Raw genomic sequence first — 23,830 nt, 5'->3', positions numbered from 1 at the left:
TACTTCATAAAAATGAAACAATGGTTTAATTATTTGCACAAAATTGTATCCATAATTAAAAGAACAATGTAAATGTACAAATTCTAGAAAAATCAAATCATAAAAATTACTCCATATTGTTGATGCGTAAGTTAAAACATGACTTGTTTACTCAATACTGTATTTACCAAAAACATTTGAAATTTTTAATTTAATTTTATAAAACATGAAACATTTAGATCATCTCCAATGGGGCTTAAGTAAGGGCTCAAAGGATATATAGGTGTTGGCGTGTTTCTAAAAGAGAGTCTTCCATTGAACGAGTTATTAAAAAATGACAACAATTCTCATTTTTGTTAACTTTTTTCTCAAATAGTTTTTTTTTTCTAACAAAGGAAAGTTTTTTTTTGAAAATAGGAGGTTGTTGAAAAATAATAAATGAGAAGTAACTTTTCTTATGGTCTTACCAATGGACACTTATTTATTTATTTTTTATTTTTTAACAATAGCTAAACCATAAAGGAAAAACTAATTACCAAAAGAAAAACAAGATAATCGGCACATATTAGCAATTTTATGCGCCCTCTTTACTTACTGTCGGTCCGCTTTGAGGATCACACATATCTTACACGTAGAAGTCAATTCCTTTATCTCCAAAATTTTCCACTGCATAGGAATATCTTCAGCCTTCGAGTTTGAGAGATTGTTGATCAAAGTTACAATATCCGTAAGCATAAGAACCTCATCCGTTCCTTTCGCAATGCACCATTGTAGGGCCTGGAGACGCGCTTTAGCTTCCACGTGCAGGGACGAGTTTGCCAAACCATACGTTCCTCCTCCATCAACACTGTTATTGTTCTTGTTATCATCATAGGGTATGGCCCATCCCGTTCCATCGTGTTTCGATTGTTTGTCCCAAGAACCATCTACTTGCAAAACAAAGTTAGGAAAAGAAGATTGTTGTTATCCCAAGTTGACATAATGAAAACCTAGAGGTTGGACTAGTTGCTTGGTTTCAAGTGAATGGTCCAACGTCATCCTAATCGGATTTTTAAAGACTCCTAAATCAGTCATTCCCATTGCCATGTAACGAAGGACCATTCCAGTATGACCCATGGCATCTCTAAAAATCCGTTCATTTCTTGTCACCCATAAACTCCATAACATGGCTACAAAGTGTTGGGATTTAATGCTAATCTAATTAACAAAGCGAAAAATAATCCAGAATCTCATGCAAAATTTTTAGTTAAACGTATACATACATTTGATGCGTGTACTCCAACTAGCCTCACGAACACGAACAAAAACTCCAATTGTAGTTCCTCTACCAACGTCCACCAACACGTTCAAATCCGCCTTGATTATGTTGGCTTAGAACTTCCAGAAGGTATTTGGCTTTTGGGGAAAATCTTACTTTGGAGGCAAACTGAAGATTAGGGTTCTTAGTTTCCTCTAGGGTTAGATTGATGTGTCTAGTGTGGAAAAAGTAGTGCATTGGGTTAATGAAATAACGCTTAGGGTTATAATATGCTAACCGGCCAAAGCAAAGAGCACAAGGTCGGCCAGCAAGCAAAAGCATGCGCACAACCGTTAGGCCGTGGGTCGAGCCTAGGCTAGCGCGCTGCACAACCCGCACACACAACATCAAGGCAATATAATGGGCCAACACTGCTATGCTATGAGCGCTACGCCATGGGCCTTGCGCTTGCGCGCTTCGGCTCGTGGGATGCTCATCGTATGCACCCGAATGGCCTTGCGGCCAACGTTCATTGTATAACACTTGACGATCCATAGTTGTACGATGCGATAAATCGTCCGGCCTGACCAAAATATATGCAATACGATATACGATTAAGATCCAACGTCTTATCGTATATTTATGTTTTCCGAACTAAATTCTCAAATATCCTTTAAATGAATTTCCGATGCATTTAATCCGGCGATCTATTCTTGTCATTGGCGTGACCCTGTAGGTTCAGTCAAGAGTAAGATGTGAGCCTAATAAGGATTAGAACTCACTGATCGAATACATTTCTCCAGCTAACTATTCCGATCACTTGATCTTACTGAATTAATTATTCTGTAATTAGACTAATGCATCATGGGTGAAGGGCACATTTCCTGCACAAAAATAAATAAATTCTAGGGTTTTTTTTACCCATCCTTGCTAATTAACAATAGGATATAGCTTCGAAACCATTCCGAAACAAGAGTTTTCTCATTATTTCCAGAGCAAATAGCTAGAGGGCAAATAGTCCAAGCTAGATTGCTAAGCTACAAAAACAGAAAAGATGTTGGACATCTTCCAATCATTACCAAATAATCACACTCATGGAGAAGGTTTATCCCTCTATATATTCAACAAATTACCTTTCACAACCAAAGCATTGTGGTACAATTTCCATAAGAAAATATTTTATTTTGGAAAATGAGTTTTAGGAAGTTGGCATCCACGCCTAGATCCTTGCTCTCAAAACCTGCGAAGTGAGCATGCTCTGACTTAATGGTAAACTTCCTCGAAGGATGGTTTTTCCAGTATAAACGATCATTAGCCTGTCCATTCGGAAGTTCCATAGATAAAATGGAAGTAGCATCATCTCATTCAAAACGTTCTCGGATCAGATCCAAATTCCAGTCGTTGGTGTTAGTAATGAAATCACTAACCATCCACTTACTTGATGGCCCTAATTGTTCGATCTTACATGCGGGATCAACCCATTTACCCAATGCATATTCAAAAGGTCTTGCGCGCACTAGGTGCACAATAAATTTATTGTACACCAAGATAACTTTTACCCATTTTTTTGTAACTTTAACCTAGTTTTGATTAACTTTTATATAAGTAAGAAAAACGTTGATAGATAAACATTTTAAAGAGTTAAATGATTAATTTTATACATTATTAGTGATTTTGAAGAAATAAGTTTTATTAAAATGAAAAAAATTATCACTACAAAATGGATAACTTTTACATATATAAGCTTAACTTTTAAACATTTTGAATTAACTTTTACTATGGTGTAAAATATTTATTGTACAACCCTTATAAATAAGAATTTGTGATGCCTATTTACAACACGAACACTCTTTCTATCTCGAATTTTCAAGGCAATGAATCGCTATGTAAGTCTCAAAAATAAAACAGATATAATAACTACCACTCTAGAAAAAGTAAGACTTGGGAAAAGCTCATGAGCATTCATTAGAGTTTCACTAATTATGATGTCGTTGATGCAAAAGATAACAAAATTTATCAAAATTATACAAATAAAGAAAGTAAATAATTAAATAAGAGAATATATATTTATCAAAGGAAACTATTGATATATATGATATGATTTGCGTATAATTAAGGAATGTTATACTCCATTCGTTCCATAACGATGATCCAATTTCTACTTTTCACATTTAACAATACACATTTTGTATCATTTACACCACATTTTGTATCATTAACAATACATTAGCAAAAATTATAAAATTTTGATATTATTAAAGTATTTATTGAGACGAATTAACAATCTCACATGAATATGTTTTTTCTTATGCAGAAAATAATTTAAGATTATCTTTAATTATGAATAATATCAAAATTTTAAATTGGAACATTATTATGGAACGGAGGGAGTAATTAAGGAAGGTTATTAAAGGATAGTTGACCAAACATTCAAGAGCAAAATTTGTTTTTTAACAACTTAAATATTGATTGATAAGGGCTGAATAGACAATTTAGGTGTACACCAAACTATTTAAGAGTTAGACTTATGGAAAAAGATGAGTGTCTAACCCTAATATTTTAAATAAGGCCCAATGAAGCCCAAATTCGCAATTGTGGTTAGAGATAATAAATGTGATAGTTGAAATTTGAAACCCAAAAAATCGTACCCTAGACCTTGGCAAATTACTAAAAAACCCCTAACATCTCTTGATATATACATGTCATATAAATAGCCCAATTTCGCGATCGTTGTTAGCAATCATATAAAGAAAGATAAATCTCTTTTTAAACCCCCTGCCAACACCAAAGTCAGCCTTGATCTTTGTGCAAATTTTGGTGAAGTATAAACGAGAAATTAGATTCTGTAAAGGCCACCACACCAACCTATCACTTCAAACTTCATAGCTACACACACAAAATTCATGATCATCAAAGAAGTTTTACACAAAAATCCTAAGAAATTACTCCATTGTTGAACCAAATTCTTAATTATTTTCTCCTTTGCATTTTCTCTTTGTCTCCTTTGTTTATCCCGTCATCAATTTCGGATTTTTGGGGACACGATCAACATTCAACAACACTGACATTTGCCACTGTTGCTGGGAAATTGATCCTCCAATTTTCGGTAAAATTTTGTTTATGTTAATCTCTACATGCAATGTGCTAATCCTATGATGTTTTCTTTGTTAATTATAAAGTTTCCCGCGTAAGCTATAACGTGGGTTGTGCTTTCCCCCTGTTACAAGATTTGACTTAGGTTATGAGAATTACCCTACACGACTTTCCAATGAAGCTAGTTAGAAAATTTTTTTGTTGAATCATGAATGTGATTGAAATCAGAATTCCCCATTTTCATGGTTTCTTGATTTGTTTTGGAATGTGTGGTAAATATTGGAATTTTAAACCCCTTTTAAGGTTTGGGTGGGATTTGGGGTTGAATTTGTTTGTTTGTATATTTACAGAAGATAGTGTTGAAATTAATAACACTTTTTGTTGATATAGGGACCAAGACTCTGAGCTTCTGGGCAGGTCCCACTTTAATTGGAGTTGGGTGCTTTCTTTATGGTGTGTGATCACTTTTCATGTAGATTTTCTCAATTATTACTTTGGCCTTGTTTGACAATGATTTTGTCATTGTTGGATGTTGGATTACTTGTTTACTTTAGTTAGCTTGTTGCCTACTTGCCCTTGTAGCATTGAGTGTTTATAACGGTGTTTGGTAAAATCAATTGTTACGGTGTTTGTAATTTTATAGTTTATGTTAGAAAAACTAACTTCATTTGACAAATAGCTATTCCAAACAACTCTTTCATGTTTAGTTGAAAACTTGAATCGGCTAAAAAGTCGGCAATACTCGTCTCAAAATGGGGATAAAGTTGCCTGGTAACCATATAATTTAGTGACCATATGACTTTGTGTTTCTAAGTGACTTTTAGTTGTAGATGAGGTTAAGACCTTTCACATGCTTTATTCAGCTGCTTTGGACAGTGTCCCTGTACCCGTATTCGATACTCGTACCCATGCCCATTAGCATAGGATGTAAGGATCAAACAACATTGAATTATGGTGTTTGTATTTCCTCTAGTCACTAACCTTGGTTATTTCTATTAGTAATTGCATGTTAATATATCAGAGAATTTGGTGTTTGATCCATTTGGATAGCAAATTATTCAACCTTTTTAGATGCACATTCAGAATAGGGTGTCCACATTCACAAATGATAGGGTGAGAGTTGGACTTGGGGTGATTGATAGATGAGAAAAGTTTGCAAGTTACTAGAGATAGATTTAGTCAAAACTCGAAATCTTAAGTCGAGCTAGATTCAATCCTTGCAACTCTGTTGGAGCTGGGTACACGTTTGGAAAATTCTCGACTTAAGTAGAAATTAGAATAACTGAATATAACAAAAGATCAACAATACAAGTATCGCCAAAAATCAATAATGTTTAAGGTCTCTCTGATGTGAGTGCCATGCAACTTTCTGATTAAAACGAACGAGTTATGGGTAGTTGATATTACAAAGGAGCTTGGGATCTGTTAGAGTTTTGGTGACAGCCCGAGTTGAGCTAGGTTGACAGATTTCTAAAACTATGTTGCAAGTTGCTTGTGCATTTCCTGGTAAAGGCCATCTAACTACAGAGTATTTAAGTGCCACGTTGTGTTGAGGAGGTAGAATTAAGTGGAGTAGAGAAGTTAGTAGACTCCCATATTGCTCCTTTGCTTTCTTGTGAAATCTAGCAGATTCTGATTCTTTTCATACTGGACGTGCTTAACAAGCTTTCCAATGCTGCCGGTTCCCTTGACATCTGGGTAAGGTTACACAATGCCGTCATTATGGTTTCTAGGAAAGCCTTCTCACGACTTATGTTTACATAGGGAAAGTTTAATTCTTGTTTTCTTGTGCTTTTTCGATTTGACAGGCTCTATTTTTTTTGTCTTAATCCCCAAGGGAATAAAAAAAATAGAACTGATTTCTATATTTTATTTGTAGGCAAGTTTTTATAGTATTTTTGGACGAGGAGTAAAAAATTGTGAGCATATTTTATGTTTTCGTTGCGTAGTGAACTTCTGATGGTTTGACTGAACAATATATGGACATATCTCCTACTATATTAAGTCATTAACTCTGGTTACCATATAATAAGCTGCATTACTTTGTTTCTCAACGCTGTTTAGTCTAGTATAAAGAATATTTGTTCTCTAGTGGGGCTCATGCTGGTTACTGGAACCTAAGATGTTAGATATCGGAATTTCTTGCTTTTGAACTATGATTTAATCAACTTAAATACTGTATTTTAATAAGTGACTCATATATTCCTTCTTTTCAAAGTTAATGAAGTTGCATATTTTGATGGAAGCTCTATAAAATACTATCTTTTGGATCCGTCATCTTTACTTAGTTATCCAGTTCACAAACACTTGCTTGAAACTCAATGTTCTTATAATTGAGCCCCCTTTTTTTGGTCATTTTCTCCCCACTCTTTCTCTAGTTCTCTTATGTCTATCACCTTGCGTGTTGTAAATAAATATAAAAGTAGTTGGCATTGGTATGCTGAAGATACTAGGATGATGCGACACTACTGAATGGAGATAACTTTGTGTATTTGAATTTTGGTATCTAGTAGCTGGTCTAGTTGAGTATCCTTTAATGAATATCAAGCTTCTAAGTTCCACTGAAAGCATTTGTCTCCGTACTTCAGCAAATGCCTTCCTTTATAGGATGGTCTTCAAAGGGTTCTTTGTTCTTTGCATGCAACATGAGCCTTTTGTATATAAAGATATGGTAAGGCAGGGTAGGAGTGGCATTCAATGAATAGGTTACGTGATCATTTGTTTATCGTGCAGCTAAGGTGGATTTTACTTTTAGAAGATGACGGAGGTTCACATACCATACAATATCAAGTTCTAACCTCCTGTCATGTTCTGTTAGTTTCCTGTTTAGATTCACATAAAATGCTAGCTTTAGCTCTTAGCAAGAGATTCTTGATCTGACAAACATTGCCTCTTTCTTTATTTAAATTTTCAGAATTAGTTTGCCAATCTACCTTTCTGTGCATTGATCTGGATTAGTTCAGAGTCATGGTTTTTGCCAGCTTTCATCTATATTTTTTTCTGGTCTCCTTTCAACATTTGTCTATCCCTCTTCAGTTTAGTGAAAAAGAAACCTAGATGTACATGTATTTTGTGCTTAGCAGATCCTTTACTGCACAGCTCTTACATGAGATGATGATGGACAGTCAACATGTATCCATGACCTTTTACTCCGTACCAAGTATCCCTTGCACGGATTTTGAACTTGGTCAGACAGACTATGATGGTTGTTAAGATTTTGTGCCTGGTAATGGATTTTCTAACAATCCTGCAAATACAGGTTTGAATTTGATGGATGCTTAGAAGTCAAAGGCACCTTACTTCTGTTATCCAGTTTTTGTAGCATTTCAGTTCAAACACGAAGTATGAAACATCCGAAAGTAGACAAGGCTTATAATGCAATGAAGAAGCTAGGGATAGCACCTGAGATAGTGAAACCTATACTCAAAAAACTTCTACAGTTGTATGACAAGAACTGGGAATTCATCGAAGGAGAAAACTATCGTGCTCTTGTAGATGCTATATTTGAGTACAATGAAAAAAAAGAAGATAAGGTTCGCTTATTTTGTGATTCATTTTGGTTTGGAACTTTGGATTATTTATCATGTAAAATTTCTGACCTATGCTTCTTGACAGAGGGTTGACGTGAAGAGGAAGGAGCCAGTGGATTGTAATGGATCTGAGTCTCCATGCAAAAAGTTGCACGAGGATCCAGAAGAAGATGAGGCATCATCTACAGTTGATACTAGTGGGATATTGGTAGCTAATAAAGAAGGCTGCATTTCTGAAACAGCTTACTTGAGTAAAAGACCAGATACTTCAAATTGTGTAGAGAACAAACAAGCTGAACTTGGTTCTTGCTCTTCCATGCAGAAAGGAAAAGGCCAGTTTTCTTCGGTTATGACCCGTACTTCTGAGAAAATTATGACTGAAATAGCCTCAAGCTCATTATGCACAAAATTCCCCATTGATGATCCTGACTCTCTTCCCATGGATGTAGATAACACGTCTGCTGATTGTATGATACCTGTTAGAGAAAGTACAGCAAAGATTCATTCAGGTACTTTCTATTGCATAAGTTGATCCATACAGTTTGGAAAGGCAAAGTTTTCTAGCTGATGATTGCTGCTATTTTCTTGTAGTGCTGCCAGATTTAATGGAAGGCTCTTCAACAGGAAACATATCTGCAAAGTTATCCGTGTTTGTGGATCATGAAAATACCAAAGAAAGTGAAAGAAATGAATACAAATTTGACATTGTTTCATTGCCATCCGGAGATGTGAAACTCTGCTGTGTCTTGGCACTTGGAAAAGAGACTTGTCATACACCAGATATGGATGCAGTTCTAAAATTAGTGGAAGAGGAGTTTCTAAGATCACATAAAATTGTGGGCTCTCCTTTTTGTTTGAAAACATTGCTGGAAGAGGTTTGTAAGAGATTTTGTGAATTAACTACTGATAGTACAAACCAATCATTAGTTAGGATAACATCTCCTGAAGTGATTAGTAATGAGAAGAAATCAGAAACTACCTCACAGTTTTTCCGATCTGGTATAAAGCGGCCTCCCCAACTTTATGTTGACGATATTACAAAGGGTGAAGAGAATGTGAAGATTTCACTTGTAGACGAACGTTACAACAGGCAACCTCCAAAGTTTTTCTACATACCAAGAAATATAATTTACCAAAAAGCAATTGTCAATATCTCATTGGCTAGGATTTCAGATGAAGACTGTTGTCCTGGTTGTTCAGGGGATTGTCTATCTTCAGCAGTACCTTGTGCGTGTGCACGAGTAACTAATGGTGAATTTGCCTACAGGGAGGACGGGCTTTTGAATCCAGAGTTCTTGAAAGCTTGCATTTCTGAGAATAAGTATGTCTTTTGCCAAGATTGCCCAATTGAGAGGGCTAAGAATGAGAGCAAGCCTGACAAATGCAAGGGTCATTGTGTTAAGAAATTTATTAAAGAGTGTTGGAGTAAATGTGGTTGCGGCACGCAATGTGGAAATCGAGTAGTGCAACGAGGGATCACACGTAACTTGCAGGTGAAACTCAACTATTTTGACCTATTTTGCATATTAACATTGTGCATGAACTTAAAATAATGACCAAAAGTTGCAATCTGGAGTAATACTACGTACGAAGTATCTGATATTTAATTCTAAACTTCCCCTTTAAGTAATATATGTAGTGAAATCGGACTTATGATCTTTGTTCTAAAACAACACGCACAAGCGCACACATACACATAGAGAAGTGTCAGCTTATGTATATTGGTTTGTGTTCACATTTTAAATGTCCTTTTGAATATAACAAATTAAATTAAGTGGTAGGTTTAAGATATAATGGGTTAAATCCAATTATCCCAAGTCCCAAGCTGTCCTTGAGTTCTTGCTACCCTTTGTTTAAACTAGCAGGAAAAGTTAATATTTTTTTTAAACTAGGGTTATTTTGGCCTTGTTTGGTAATTTGCTTTGCCAGTTTTTTACTAGTCTTTTGGCTTTCTAAATAACCAAAACTTATGAAAGGTTTATAGTTTTTCATCTCAAATGAAATGTTGGTTGCTTTTGCCCAGAAAATGGCTTTATTGCTCAAAGTAGCTAACAACGAACAACTGATTTACCAAACATTTTTGTAAAAGGAAATACTAACATTTAAACAAGCCAATCGAACCAGCCAACTGCTGAGTTGTCCCTTGTTTCTCCGTTGCTTATATTTTAGTGCTCTACCTTAATTTCAGGTTTTCTGGACGTCTGAAGGGAAAGGATGGGGCCTACGGACCATGGAAGACTTGCCCAAGGGTGCATTTGTATGTGAGTATGTTGGTGAGGTTGTAACAAATACAGAATTAGATGAGAGGAATAAACAAAGTAGAGCAAATGAGAGGCATACGTATCCAGTTCACCTTGATGCAGACTGGGGTTCAGAAAGTATTTTGGATGATGATTTTGCACTCTGTTTGGATGCTACAAATTATGGAAATGTTGCTCGATTTATAAACCACAAGTACTACTCTTGCCCCTACTAAGTTTATGGAAATATACATGATAGGAACACTGCCTTAACCTTTCAGTGGAGTCTTTTGATGAATATTTATATATTTGTTTCTTTCAAACTACGTATTTACGATAACTTGGAAGTACTTGACTTTTGAACACAGATGCCATGATGCCAACTTGTTTGAGATTCCAGTTGAAGTGGAGACTGCAGATCACCATTACTATCATGTATGGTTTTTTTTTACCATCCTTCGGAAACTTACACTGATTTGTCTTGGTTGAAGCGCATCTTACGTAGATTTCTGTGTTCTATTATTTGACAGCTCGCATTTTTCACCACACAAGAAGTGAAAGCCTATGAAGAGTTAACCTGGGTGAGTCCATATGGAGACTTGAATTGTTCTGTTTAGAGCCTATATAAGTGAATTGATCTTGGGTAGTGATATATTTTGAGTCTTTAAATACTGCACTTGCACAATGATGGTTACACCAAAACTTGTTATTTAATTGATGGTTGATTTGTTTTTATTATTACCCTTTACGAAGTATATGCTTGGGGAATTTTCGATATTATTAAAGGGTGACTTGTTATATTGTTGAGAAGTGACTTGTTACATTGTTGAGAAGTGACTTGTTACATTGTTGAGAAGTGACTTGTAGGTGAAACATGATTTTAGTAACGAGAGTTTAGTTTTGATGATTGACTTATACGGAGTAACTTATTAAAGTTGAGAGGTGACATAATTTATGGATAGTGACTTGTTACGTTGTTGAGGGGGTGACTTGTTACATTATTCAGAAGCGGCTTGCTAATGCGCATAAGAGTGTAACATAATTTGAGAATCCTTCGAGAATATGAAATGAAAATGGTACTGATTATGTGGCTTATATTTGAATGTAGGACTATGGAATCGACTTTGATGATGACGGCCATCCCATCAAGGCATTTCGTTGTCGATGTGGAAGTCAATCCTGCCGATCTAAGACTCGAAAAGGTTGGTTTGAGACATTTTTCTGGCAGTTGCTAGTTGTTGCAGTCACAGATAAAACAAGATTTAGAAAGGGACACCCCCTTATTTCTGTATACCAATCTAGTAATTCATACTAATTCAGTCTATATGAATCACATAAATTAATTGATGGATTAATGGGTTGTTTATGTTACAGGATCAAGATCAAAATCGAGGGCTTCCATTTCAATCAGATGAGATCATCTATTCTGTATAATTTTACAAATGCAGAGACATTTTCTGTAGAGGGGGAAAGAGGGAGAGAGATATGAGGTGATTGCAACGTCATATCGATCAAGGCCGCAATGCAACCCTAGATTTTCAATTTACCACAATTTTTCTTTTCAATTATATCAATTTTTTTAACTTGATTTAATTGAATCGCAGTTTTTCTTTCAAGCTTTAGGTGTGGAAGGTTTTTTTGTTCTTTGATTGTGGAAAACTATAGAAAAAGATTTATAAAACTTATGTACATTATGACTACGCTAGTTAATTTAGTTGGTAAAGTATTTATCGTAACAGTGTTACCACCTCTCTCCTGTTGTCCTGTGTGCCTCTGCATGCAAAGAAAAGGAGAGGTAGCGTAAGTTTTGCACTATAATAATGACTGATTTGTGGTTGTTGGTGAAAATTCACAACTTTTCGTGATTAACAACAATAAAAGTTCCTTTTGTCAAATAAAACGGGGAAAAGTTCCACTTTGAGATTGTTTATTTGGAACTTTTAAAAATCGCAATCACTTGTAAAGTGGCATACTGCCCCTGGTTTATCTTAAGAGCAACGGTGAGGTTGCTCACAAGTCACAACTATGCATAAAGTTATCTCTTGTCTATTACTTTCACGGTCCGTTTGGTAGTCGGTCATAAATAGTGTCCATGGAAATAAATTTGTATGTAAATTTGTAAAGAAAATCAACTTGCATTCCCATGGTAATGCTAGTTCACTCAAAATAATCTATTTTTCTTTATAAATTTCCATTACCATCCATTACCATTTGAGGAGTAGTATTAGGTGGAAATGCAAAATTATGAAGAAAAATACCAAGTTTGAGACAAAATTTCATTACCATGGACATCATCATGTTCTTTTCTTGTCAAATAACACTTAAATTTATTCTCATTCCCACCATTTAATACCGGCTACCAAACGAGCCGTCAATATTTTGAGTCATTATTATGTGTCATATTGTACGTACTACCGTGGTGAGGTTAACCAGTGGTATTAAAGTTGAGTTAAGATAAAAGTTGGGGTCTAACCTTTTGAGTTTTTCACCTTTTAGGACCTATACCTTTTTTTTTCACCTTTTAGGACCTCATTCTAATTTTTCGGCCACTTAATCCACCGTTAACTCACCGGTGGTTAATAAAAGGTTGATAAAATGATTTTTTATTTATACAATAGCCATATCAGAAATTAAAGTGCAATTAATTGCAAACAGAAATTTTAAAAAATCAAAATCCAACATTTGAAGATTTTTTTAGTTTGAGATTTTTCCAAAACGTTAAAATCTTAGAGTTATAGTTCTTAATCAAAATAATCAAAGAACACAACAAAATAAATCCACAAAGCAAAATTAATTATAATTTCACAAAAAAAGTTCCAAAAGAGAGAAGATTAAAGGAGATGGAGAGAGAAGGGAGTACCACCTTGTACTTCAATATTTGAGTTTATCATGAGTTAGAAAATTGAAAGCATCGACAAAGAAAGAACAAAATCAAAAAGTCTGGTACACAACTTCAAACATCTTCAAATTATTGAGCTTTCCGAAATCAAAGAATGAATTGAAGTGAGAATATCAACAATTGCTTAATTCTGCTAAAAGGCTCCACTTTGATATTATACATTCATGGTTGAGGATAATGAAGAAATATTACTAGCTTTTTACTTTAATGATTTCCTTATTCGATCCGAAATCAGTATCCCTAGCAGCAATTTGGTACTTTTCCTTCTAATTCTGCAACCTTCAACTCGGCATTTCATCTTCGATCTTGATGTAATCACAGAGGTACAAGTTTCGAGCATGGATTTCGAAGACATCTGATTAAATTTCCATTTTTTCGTCAAAGTAATTGATTTAATTTATTTTCTTTCCTTCCTTAAAAAAAAATTAATTTATTTTCTTCCCTAAACAAAATAATTTGATTTCCTCTCTTTACATTGGCTATTGAGCAAATATAAAAAAACCGTGCAAATAATTGTAGTTGTGAGTTCGTGACAAGTGGATTTTAACTCAAGGACTTATACTTTTAACCAAAGGGACTAACCTTTTCCTATGCTTTGGTTAAATATGGCCGGAAAATGAATAGTAGGTCCCAAAAGGTGTAAAAAAAAAGGTGCAGGTCCCAAACGGTGAAAAATGTAAAAGGTTGGACCCCAACTTTGATCTTAACTCTATTAAAGTTAAAAATAGTTGACAAATGTCAGTTTCTATTGGAACATGGCTTGTGGGCCCGGAGTCACTAGAGCCCCATCCTATGGGTAAACTAAGAGTCACCATTGTGAACTTACATACAAAGAGGAGAGAGAGTGCATGTTGTGCGTAACTACAAAATCACAATTGCTCATGCTCTTAGGACTTTTCAAAACAATAGATCTTACACACATCCAGTATAAAATAAATTTACTGTAATTCGGGATATCTTGTACTTAGTTTTCGGTAACTAGATAAACTTTAAAAATGGTTATACTTCCTCCGTTCCGGAAATATCGCCCTATTTGTTTTTTACACTATTCACACTACGACTTTGGCCATTTTTTGTGATTCGTACGTAAGGAAATTTTAGTCATGTGGGGTCATGTTAGATTCGTATCGATATATATTTAATAAATATTAATTTTTATGATTTTTTCTTGCACACGATTTGATATATTAAGAGTCAAAGTAATGGTTAGAGGAGTAAAAGTCAACCATGGTGCGATATTTCCGGAACGGAGGAAGTATATTATTTTTGTATATTATGAGTGACGTTAAAGAGATACTCCTTCTGTTCCACAATGATGTTTCAATTTAGGTTTTTGACATTATTCACGGTGTAAAGCCATTCAGGTTTGTTATCGATTAGGTATCAGTGATAACATTAAGATAAAAGAGTTAACTAAATATCAGATCTGACACAGAGCATGATCCATTTAGTGAAGCAAACAGGAAACTCCATAGTAGAATCTTATGAACTCGTTGAAGAAGCAGGAGGTTGGAGTTCTCTTTCCCTAGCGAGTGAAGAACTATTTGAGAAGTCAGTCTCTTGTTTTTGGCAGGAAAAGTTCTACCTTCGAAAATGTGCAGACCATTAGCGGCTGGACCCAGCCAAAGCTAGCCAGAAAGGAGAGGTATGAAATTACTTACTTGTTAGAGGTATGTAGTCCCAGGATATAGGAGCTTTTTTAGAAGGGTTATCAGACCCTGTCCAAAGGAACAACCTGCAGCAAGATTCTAAATTATTTTCAATATATGAGATAAAACATATTCATGTGAGATCTTGTTTGATTCGTATCGATTAAAACTTTAAGAATATAAAAAAATAATAAATTTTAATATTGTATAATTATAGTTAAGAATGATATAAAATGTGCATTGGCAAACGTGAAAAAAGGAATTGGAACATCATTATGGAACGGAGGTAGTAATATTTATTCAGCGCGTCTCCTGTGAGACCAGTCACACCATCAACTTGATGGTGTGACGAGCGCGAAACAAATAGCGTACCTCCCCTAAAACTATATAAAAAAAAAGTAACAGATCTAAACTATAGAAGTAACATACCTAAACTAAAAAAGTACCTCCTCTAAAATTATATATAAAAAAAAAGTAACATGTCTAAACTATAGAAGTAACATACCTAAACTAAAAATGTACCTCCCCTAAAACTATTCCGTATAAAAAAAAGTAACATGTCTAAACTATAGAAGTAACATACCTAAACTAAAAAAGTACCTCATCTAAAATTATATAAAAAAAAGTAACATGTCTAAACTATAGAAGTAACATACCTAAACTAAAAAAAATACCTCCTCTAAAATTATTAAAAAAAAAGTAACATGTCTAAACTATAGAAGTAACATACCTAAACTAAGAAGGTATCTCCCATAAAACTACTCCGTATAAAAAAAGTAACATGTATAAACTATAGAAGTAACATACCTAAACTAAAAAAAAGTACTTCCTTTAAAATTTAAAAAAAAAAAAAAAAAAAAAGTAACATGTCTAAACTATAGAAGTAACATACCTAAACTAAGAAGGTATCTCTCCGAAAACTACTCCGTATAAAAAAAGTAACATGTATTAACTATAGAAGTAACATACCTAAACTAAAAAAATACCTTCTCTAAAATTATATAAAAAAAAAAGTAACATGTCTAAACTATAGAAGTAACATATCTAAATTCGCAAGTGTAAACTGGTCTCACCATCAGTTGATGATGAGGACAGTCTCATATAAGAATTTAGGATATTTATTAACTCTAATATTTTTATCACGAAAAAATAAACAACTTTTACTTTAATCGGGATAATTTTTAAATTTTTTTGGTAATATTACTTCTGCTTTACATATTTACCGGGTGTAATTAAGAATTTGTGTTTTCAAAATCACAATTACAAATACATATTTCCCCCAAAATTTTCAAATTAAAGTATGAATTTCTATAGTGGGTCGTTTTTTAAGTTTAAATAGAAAGTGTCACATTTAAAATAAATTGAGTTTGCACTTAAATAAAATAAAAAGGCATGTGTAACCGATGTACATTAAATTTATATAAAGCCATACTTAATTTTTTTTCCCAATTTTTGACAACTTTTAAATGTTTTTATTAACCTTTTATAATATAAATTAATTTTTGATGGATAAATATTTTAAAAGGTTACATAATCACCTTTATATATTATGATGATTTGGAAGAAAAAAAATTTATTTAAGAGGAAAATTTATCAATAAAATAAATAACCTTTACATTAGAATAACTTTTAAACATTTAATATAACTTTAAATTCATCCGCCTTACCATATCTATTATACACCTGCCTTAATTAAGAGTTTGTTCCTCTAAAATTTGGAGAAATTTAGTTGGAAAAAGAAAATTAAGTTTGTCAACTAAGGCCCTGTTCTTCTGGACTTTATTTAGCTGAACTGAACTGAATTGAACTGAACTGAGCTGATCTGAACTGAACTGAATGAATAGTAAATAGTAAATAATAAGTAATAAGTAATAAGTAATAAGTAATAAGTAATAAGTAATAAATAAAAAATAAAAAAAATAAAATAAAAAATACTTCCTCCATTTTTTTTATAATTGCACCGTTTTCCTTTTTCGGAAGTTGCATATTAATTGCACCATTTCCTTTTTTGGTAAGTTTATCCACATAAAATGACATTTCTATCCTTATCATCATTTGTTAAATCACATTTGTACTTAGATCACATGAGTATATTTGTCATTTATCACCTTTTAACCCCATTCTTAAATCTTGTGCCCAACCCAAATGGTGCAATAATAAAAAAATGGAGGAAGTAATAATTAATAAATAATACAATAATAAATAATAAATAATAAATAATAAAATAATAAAATAATAAATAATAAAATAATAAAATATTTCGGAGTAAATAATTAATAATAAATAATAAATATAATGTTAATATTTATAACAATACTCATAATAATAAATAATAACTACAATAATCATAATTATTTATTAATAACAATAATTACATATAATATTAATATAATAATAGTAATATTTAAGTAATAATAACGATAATAATTTATATTTATATAAGTAATAATAAATAATAAATACTCCCCCCGTTCTTAAATATTAGTCCCCTTTTGACTTTTTCTTCCGTTTCAACTCAATGTTTAAACGTAAATATCTCCAACTACGTATGTTAAAAAAATTTAAAATTTGATATTGTTAAACCACAAACTGAGACGAACAAAACAAGATCACACATGAATATATTTTAAAATACGCATTGGAAGAAAATCAGAAGATTCTCTTCAATTTTGAATAGTGTCTAGATTCCAAAAGGGAATAATATTCGAGAACGGATGGAGTAATAATTATAATGTTAATATTTATAATAATACTCATAATAATAAATAATAACTACAATAATCATAATTATTTATTAATAACAATTATTACATATAATATTAATAAAATAATAGTAATATTTAAGTAATACTAATGATAATAATAATTTATACATCTATAAGTAATAATTTTCAATTTTAATTGCAATATCAAGAATAAAAATAATTACAAAGAAAGATGAATCCATTCTTTTGAAATGAACTGAATTGAACTGAATGAAGATGAACTGAACTGAACTGAATGAAGCTGAACTGAACTGAACTGAATGGAACTGCAATAAAGTCCAAAAGAACAGGGCCTAACTTCATTGTATTTCCTTTCACTTCTCTCGTCAAACCAAATAATCTTCTCTTCCCTTAGCTTTCTCTTCCTTTTCCCTTCCTTTAATTTACTAATATTATAAAAGAAAAGTCTTATGATCGCATTTAAATTATTAAAATAAATTAACAAAAATAAGTAGGCTTTATTTGGTTTGGTGTAAAATAGTTATTCATGAAAAATATTTGTTTTCCTTTGTTTGGTTCCTTAAAGGAAAATGGGAGAAGATGGTGAAGATTGAGGAGAAGAATGGAGAGGGAGAAAATGTGGAAAAGTGGTTTTCATCACTTTCAATGGAAAATGTTTTTCCACCTATAAGGAGTTATGAAAATTTGGTTTTTCATCCCTTGCTAAACCCAATAACGTAAAATGATTAAAAAGAGGGAAATCATTTTCCAAGAAAAAACGTTTTACACCCTAACTCCCTACATCTCCAAAATATTGTCATATGAAGCAACTTCACTTTATTAATAGTTGAGTGCAAAATGTGCACATGAGACAAACAAATAGGGACACTCTGAAAAGGATTATATGGACAAATCTTTTAGGGACAGAGTCATAGAGGGAATAGTAAGTTCAATTAGGGGTGTGCATGGTTGGTCCGGTCCGGAATTTGTACCGGAATCGGACTGGAATTGAACCGGACCGGACTGAAGGATTCCGGTTTTCCGGTCCGGTCCGGGTAAAACCCGAAATTTTTTGGTCTGGACCGGTGGCCTGGTTCATTTATAAAAATAATATATTATAGTCTAAAATTTAACATATGCTAATACTCTAATGTATGCGAAACTTTCTTGGCATTACAAAAATAAATAAAGTTGTTCTTTCATCTCCCTTATTTCTATTTATGTACGAAGTACGTACTACTTCTTATTAAAACCAAGATGTGTTATTCTTTGAGTAATACTCATTTATTTTTCGTTTGGTATTTATGAAATGATATTATGGTGCATTGTTGATATGCAGATGCTGAAGTTCCTTCTTTTCACTTTTCTTGTTTAAGTTCATTATTTTCTTTTTCATGCGCTACTTAATTTTCACTAATTAATAAATTCAACTTTTAAATTTATATGACTAACCTTCGGATATACTTTTATTTAAAATTATTTAGTGACGAAAAGATTAATTTATATTCCAGGTTGTACATCATACAAATAAAAAATCGTCATAAAAAGGGCAAAAGCTGCAAGTTATACTCGTAAATGCCAAAAGAAATTATAAAACAGGTCCAAACCTAGACCGGACCTGAAAAATCCGGTTTGGACCGGACCGGACCGAATGATTCCGGTCCGGTCTTCGATCCAAGAAAATTAAAAATTCCGGTCTACCGATCCAATCGGTTCGGTTCGGTTCGGTTCGATTCTGGTCTGGTCCGGTCCGGCCCGGGTTTGGACCTGTGCACATCCCTAAGTTCATTAATGCCTTTTTTTTTTCTTTGGAGAGAAAGAGAGGCTAATTAGTATGTCATTATTATTACTCATTCAAATTTTGAAAATTTCTTCAGCCGATTACCTAATTCAGGATAAGGCAAGCCTTCATTAGGTAAAGGTTGAATGTGTTGAAAAGTTTTCAAAGCCTTTAAGTAGAGAATTAGTCAATGCACATCAGCGCAAAAGAATAATACATTACCATGCTTTTCAATGATTTGGTAACAATTCATGGATTAAATTTCAGATGTTTAATTATTTTTAGCATCCATCCTAAAATTATCATCACATCTTAGAGACAGAGAGTTCATGTGCACTAGATACTTCAAGTTTCCCTCCGTTATTTATAACTAGTGATATATGCACACGTTGTATGCTTAAATTGCTTAATATTTTATTGAATGTCTAACACTTACATATGTAGCATCATTAACAACGGTTCAGTACAAAAAAATAAAAATAAAAAAAGCTAAAAAACACAACTGGAAGCAACACCCTTGTAGCTCATTCGCGCAAAAACTTATACACCATGCAGTCAACAATTTATAATGGTTCAACTAGCCATATCCCATAGCAAGATATCATCAAGGTTAGTGGACATGTGAATGGGTGATGACTTGCATTTAATATTACACGTAAAAGAGTCCATGAAGAAACAGTCCATGTTCTATCAATACAAGCCCTTCTTATTTCAATAATTAAATTTTGTACGGAGTAATTGCTTACAAAAACTATACTCCCTTTCTTTTTAAATACTTACCCTTTGGATCAGAATACTTACCAATGTATTATTTGACCATAAATTAATTTTAAAAATGATACTGTATTATGAATATATCGTGACTAATCTAACAACATCTATATAATATACTAAAAGAGAGGAAATTAATGTGGTGATGACATTTGTCACTCATTGATTGGCTCTCTTTTAATATATTATTATATAGATTAATTTTTTTTTTTAAAAAGCAAGTAATATTTCACAGCCGGCTAATATAACACAATTTATGCTAATTATCCAAAAATATATGGGGCCATATCCCACGACGCGTATCTTTTTACCAAAAACTTAACTCATAAAGGTCCATATAGATATATCAGATTGTTTAATAAAATATAGAACCCATAAGTAATTAACGGATGCAGCACATACAAAACGCATGAGCAAAAATATACAACCCTAAACTTTAAAGCAATGGAAACAAAATTAAGCAACATATTAAATTCACATCTTAGTCAAAAGTGAGGATAATAGGCATATTAAAATAAAGGCTAATATTCTATTTTATAGCCCTATTATTCTATATTTTAGGCTATAATAATGGAAACAACCTAAAACAAAATATTAATAAGGCTGAAAATATATCACACTAGGTATAATGCTGCGAAATCTTCAGTAAAATCTTCGGCTCTTCAAAAGTTTGTCAGCAAAGAATATTCCGGAGATGAAATTTATATGACATATCTTTTCAACTTCTGCAACATATAAGGTATGAAATATTAGATGATTATTATTATATAGATATTTACTCATAATTCACCTTCAAGCAAAAAATACATTCCATAATAATAATATACAGAATATGCTACATTATTATAAGCCCTATATAAATGACTCACATTTCTGGGTTAAATTATAAGTTTCTACATAACTATTAACAGTACTAACACTAAATATTATGGCATTCACTGTGATAAAAAGACATCACTCCCCTAACTTAGTAAGTTAGTATATACTAAGAACAAAAAATAATCTCATCGGAAAAATGATATTTTACAAGTTATATAATTTAGTAAGTTAGTATATACTCCGTACTAAGTTAATATATTTTAAATAGAAAATAATATAAACTCATCGCAAAAATATGACCCATAAAGAATTTTTTAACTTATATATTAAATTATACAAAGTACACATTTTTTGTTAGAACACAAACTGCAAAATGATATGTATCCCTATTGCGTAAGTATTTAATCTCATCCCAATAAATTTCATATGCGAAGATTGCTAATATTTTATTTTTATTTTTTTACACCTAAGTATAGAACGATCTTATATCGTAGTATTCTTCAAAATTCTTATTCAAAATTTAATAATGAAAATAATAACATACCAGTATAACTCATTTTCCAAATAAGAGAGAATAATTTTTTAAAGTATTAATAGCCGTATCGATATTGGACATCTGCACCCAACTCTTATTATATATTTATGATTTATTCAAAATTATGATGGCAATGGCGCACAATAGTACATAAACTAGGGTTATTATACTGCAATTGCACGGGTATTATACGATGGAAATGGCCCACAATAGTACATAAACCAGGGTTGGAAGAGAGTATGAGATTGTTTTGAAAAAAATGCTAACAGTTGATCGATAATGGCTAATTAATGGCAAATGTATTATTTCAGAGTTCTAATATTAAAAATACTAAAGTTGATCGATAATGGCTAATTCTTGAAATATAATATGTATAAATCAAGATTATTAACTAAAAAAACAGACTAAGAATCTACTTCAATATCACAATATTTACAATATGACAATAATCTGTTTAAAATAAAAAATAAAAATATTTTAACTAGGTTGTCCAAAATATCGTTTTATTTAAAATATTTTAACATCTCTTAGCATGTATTAAAATATTGAATTTAAATTTATTAATGATTAATTGCATATATTGTCAATTTTTATTTAAAATATGTGTCTTATATTGACTGCGGATATGTATAGCGAATATTTACCTTTACTTTAATATTTGAAGTAGCATTTATCAATGTTGTGTAAAATATGCTTATTGAAAAAACAATTGTTTAATAACTTTGTACTTTTTCTTTCTCGAAATTTAAATTTCTATGTATATATGCTTTTATTTAGTAGTTCCTTAATATTTTAAACGAAAAATATTTTTAAGAGTTTTTTAGTTTCATTTTATATTATTAGTTTATTTGTATTTGATTATTTGATGGGTAATATGTTTGCCTTTATTTTACATTGTAATCTAATGAAAAGTCTTTGCGCGTAATTTTGGATAACGAAATCAATGTGGAGCTATGTTGCTCTCTGATTTGTCGTTCTTATACTTTATTCTATAAAAGGAATTTCACTCTCTCTCAACATGCCTACTTTTCTATTAAATTATAATATATAAGATTACAATAACTTATCGCATAAAACTCCGTGAAAAGACTATTGTAACGATTAAATTTGGACGGAGAGAGTACATAATATAATGTTTTGTTTATTTACTCAATTATTATAATAAGACATTTACATTGTAGAAGACTCTATAGTAGAATTTTAAAATTCAAAATTCTCTTACCAAAACAAAAATAAATATGTTAGTCCAGGGTGGTGAGTGTGAGGTGAGTGTGAGGTGAGTGTGGATACACATGTCGGTGATAGATCGAGGATGAGTTTTATTTTTTACCCTTTAATAAGGAGATTGGTAAGGGTGAGTATCTTTCCCATTGTGAGTGACGGGGATATGGATGAGAATTTTAGACGAGTACGAGTGTGGAGGCATCGACCAACCTCAAAGTCATGACTAGATGAATAAAGAAAATGGTAGAGTATGTGTTAAGTGATCGGGTAATGGTGTAAATATAAAATGATTAAATAGGTGTGACTATCGAAGTGAAAGGTTGATGAGAATAACACTATGATTGACACATGTGTTGAATAGATGAAAATAATTTTATTTATTACCTTTATTTGTTTTTCCTTTTTCAATAAATGAGACATCGTATGGGGTAATAAAAAATTTATCCATCATTAATTTTAATTGGGGGGATATCCATAAGGTACATGTGTCCAAAGCATAGTGTAGTCAGAGATTATCAAATTATGAAAAGAGTTTTAAAATTAAAAACTCTCTTACCAAAAAATAATGTCGGGTCCAACCGTCTAGGGCAAGGTTTGACACATGTGATGCATGAGGATGAAAATAATTTTGTCTATGTACCCTTATTTGTATTCCATTTTTAACAAAAAAAACACCAAATTAGGTAATAATAAATTTTATCCATCATTGGTTTTAATTCGGAGAATATCTTTAAGCTATATGTGTCCAAAGTATAATCTAATCAGACAACCAAATTGTCAAATACTCTAGAATAGAGTTTTAAAATTAAAAAATATTTCTTACCAGAAAATAATGTCGAGTTCAGCTTTCTAGGACTAGGTTTAACACATGTGATGAGTGAGAATGAAAATAACTTTGTTCTATGTACCTTTATTTGTTTTCTGTTTTTAATAAAAAAAGACACCGAATGAGGCAATAACAAATTTATCCATCATTAGTTTTAATTAGGAAAATATTTGTACGTTATATGTGTCCTAACTATAATGTAATCAGAGAAACAAATTGTGAAATACTTTTAAAGTTTTAAAAGTCAAAACTCTCTTGTCAAAAAATAATGCCGAATTCAGTTGTCTAGGGCTTGGCTTAAGTCGGGCGTGGATACACATACGGGTGATGAAGGGGGGTTAATTTATTTTCCGTCCGCGAGGTGGGGATTAGGACGGGGATGAGTATCATACCTATCGTGGTGACGAGCATGGAGATGAGAATTTTAGGCAGGCACAGGTGTTGAGGGACTAACCCACCCCGCTTCGAAGTTATCTCTAGATGAATAAGGTATATGGTGGGGTGAGTGTTAAATGATCAGATACTGATGTAGATGGTAGAGGA

General features: G+C 32.3%; 1 protein-coding gene across 2 annotated transcripts; it reads left to right on the top strand.

The window, feature by feature from the left end:
- The first annotated feature begins 3,950 nt into the window (after positions 1-3,950).
- On the top strand, positions 3,951-11,830 carry LOC110792630 (histone-lysine N-methyltransferase SUVR4). Of its 2 annotated transcripts, XM_056827062.1 has the most exons (10): positions 3,951-4,322; positions 4,700-4,762; positions 7,569-7,842; positions 7,925-8,348; positions 8,431-9,332; positions 10,028-10,293; positions 10,448-10,514; positions 10,610-10,660; positions 11,188-11,281; positions 11,454-11,830. In XM_056827062.1, exons 3-10 carry the CDS (start codon positions 7,654-7,656, stop codon positions 11,492-11,494), a joined length of 2,034 nt encoding a protein of 677 aa, XP_056683040.1. In that variant the 5' UTR covers positions 3,951-4,322; positions 4,700-4,762; positions 7,569-7,653; the 3' UTR covers positions 11,495-11,830. The 2 variants fall into 2 exon arrangements, with proteins under 2 accessions (XP_056683040.1, XP_056683039.1); XM_056827061.1 differs by lacking the exon at positions 4,700-4,762 and having other exon boundaries at positions 3,957-4,322.
- The last annotated feature ends 12,000 nt before the right edge of the window (positions 11,831-23,830 follow it).

This window comes from Spinacia oleracea, chromosome 4 (genome assembly GCF_020520425.1).
Source record: "Spinacia oleracea cultivar Varoflay chromosome 4, BTI_SOV_V1, whole genome shotgun sequence".
NCBI classification, from domain to species: domain Eukaryota; kingdom Viridiplantae; phylum Streptophyta; class Magnoliopsida; order Caryophyllales; family Amaranthaceae; genus Spinacia; species Spinacia oleracea.
The sequence above is the reverse complement of the archived record's forward strand: the minus strand, read 5'-3'. Positions and strand labels throughout refer to the sequence as shown.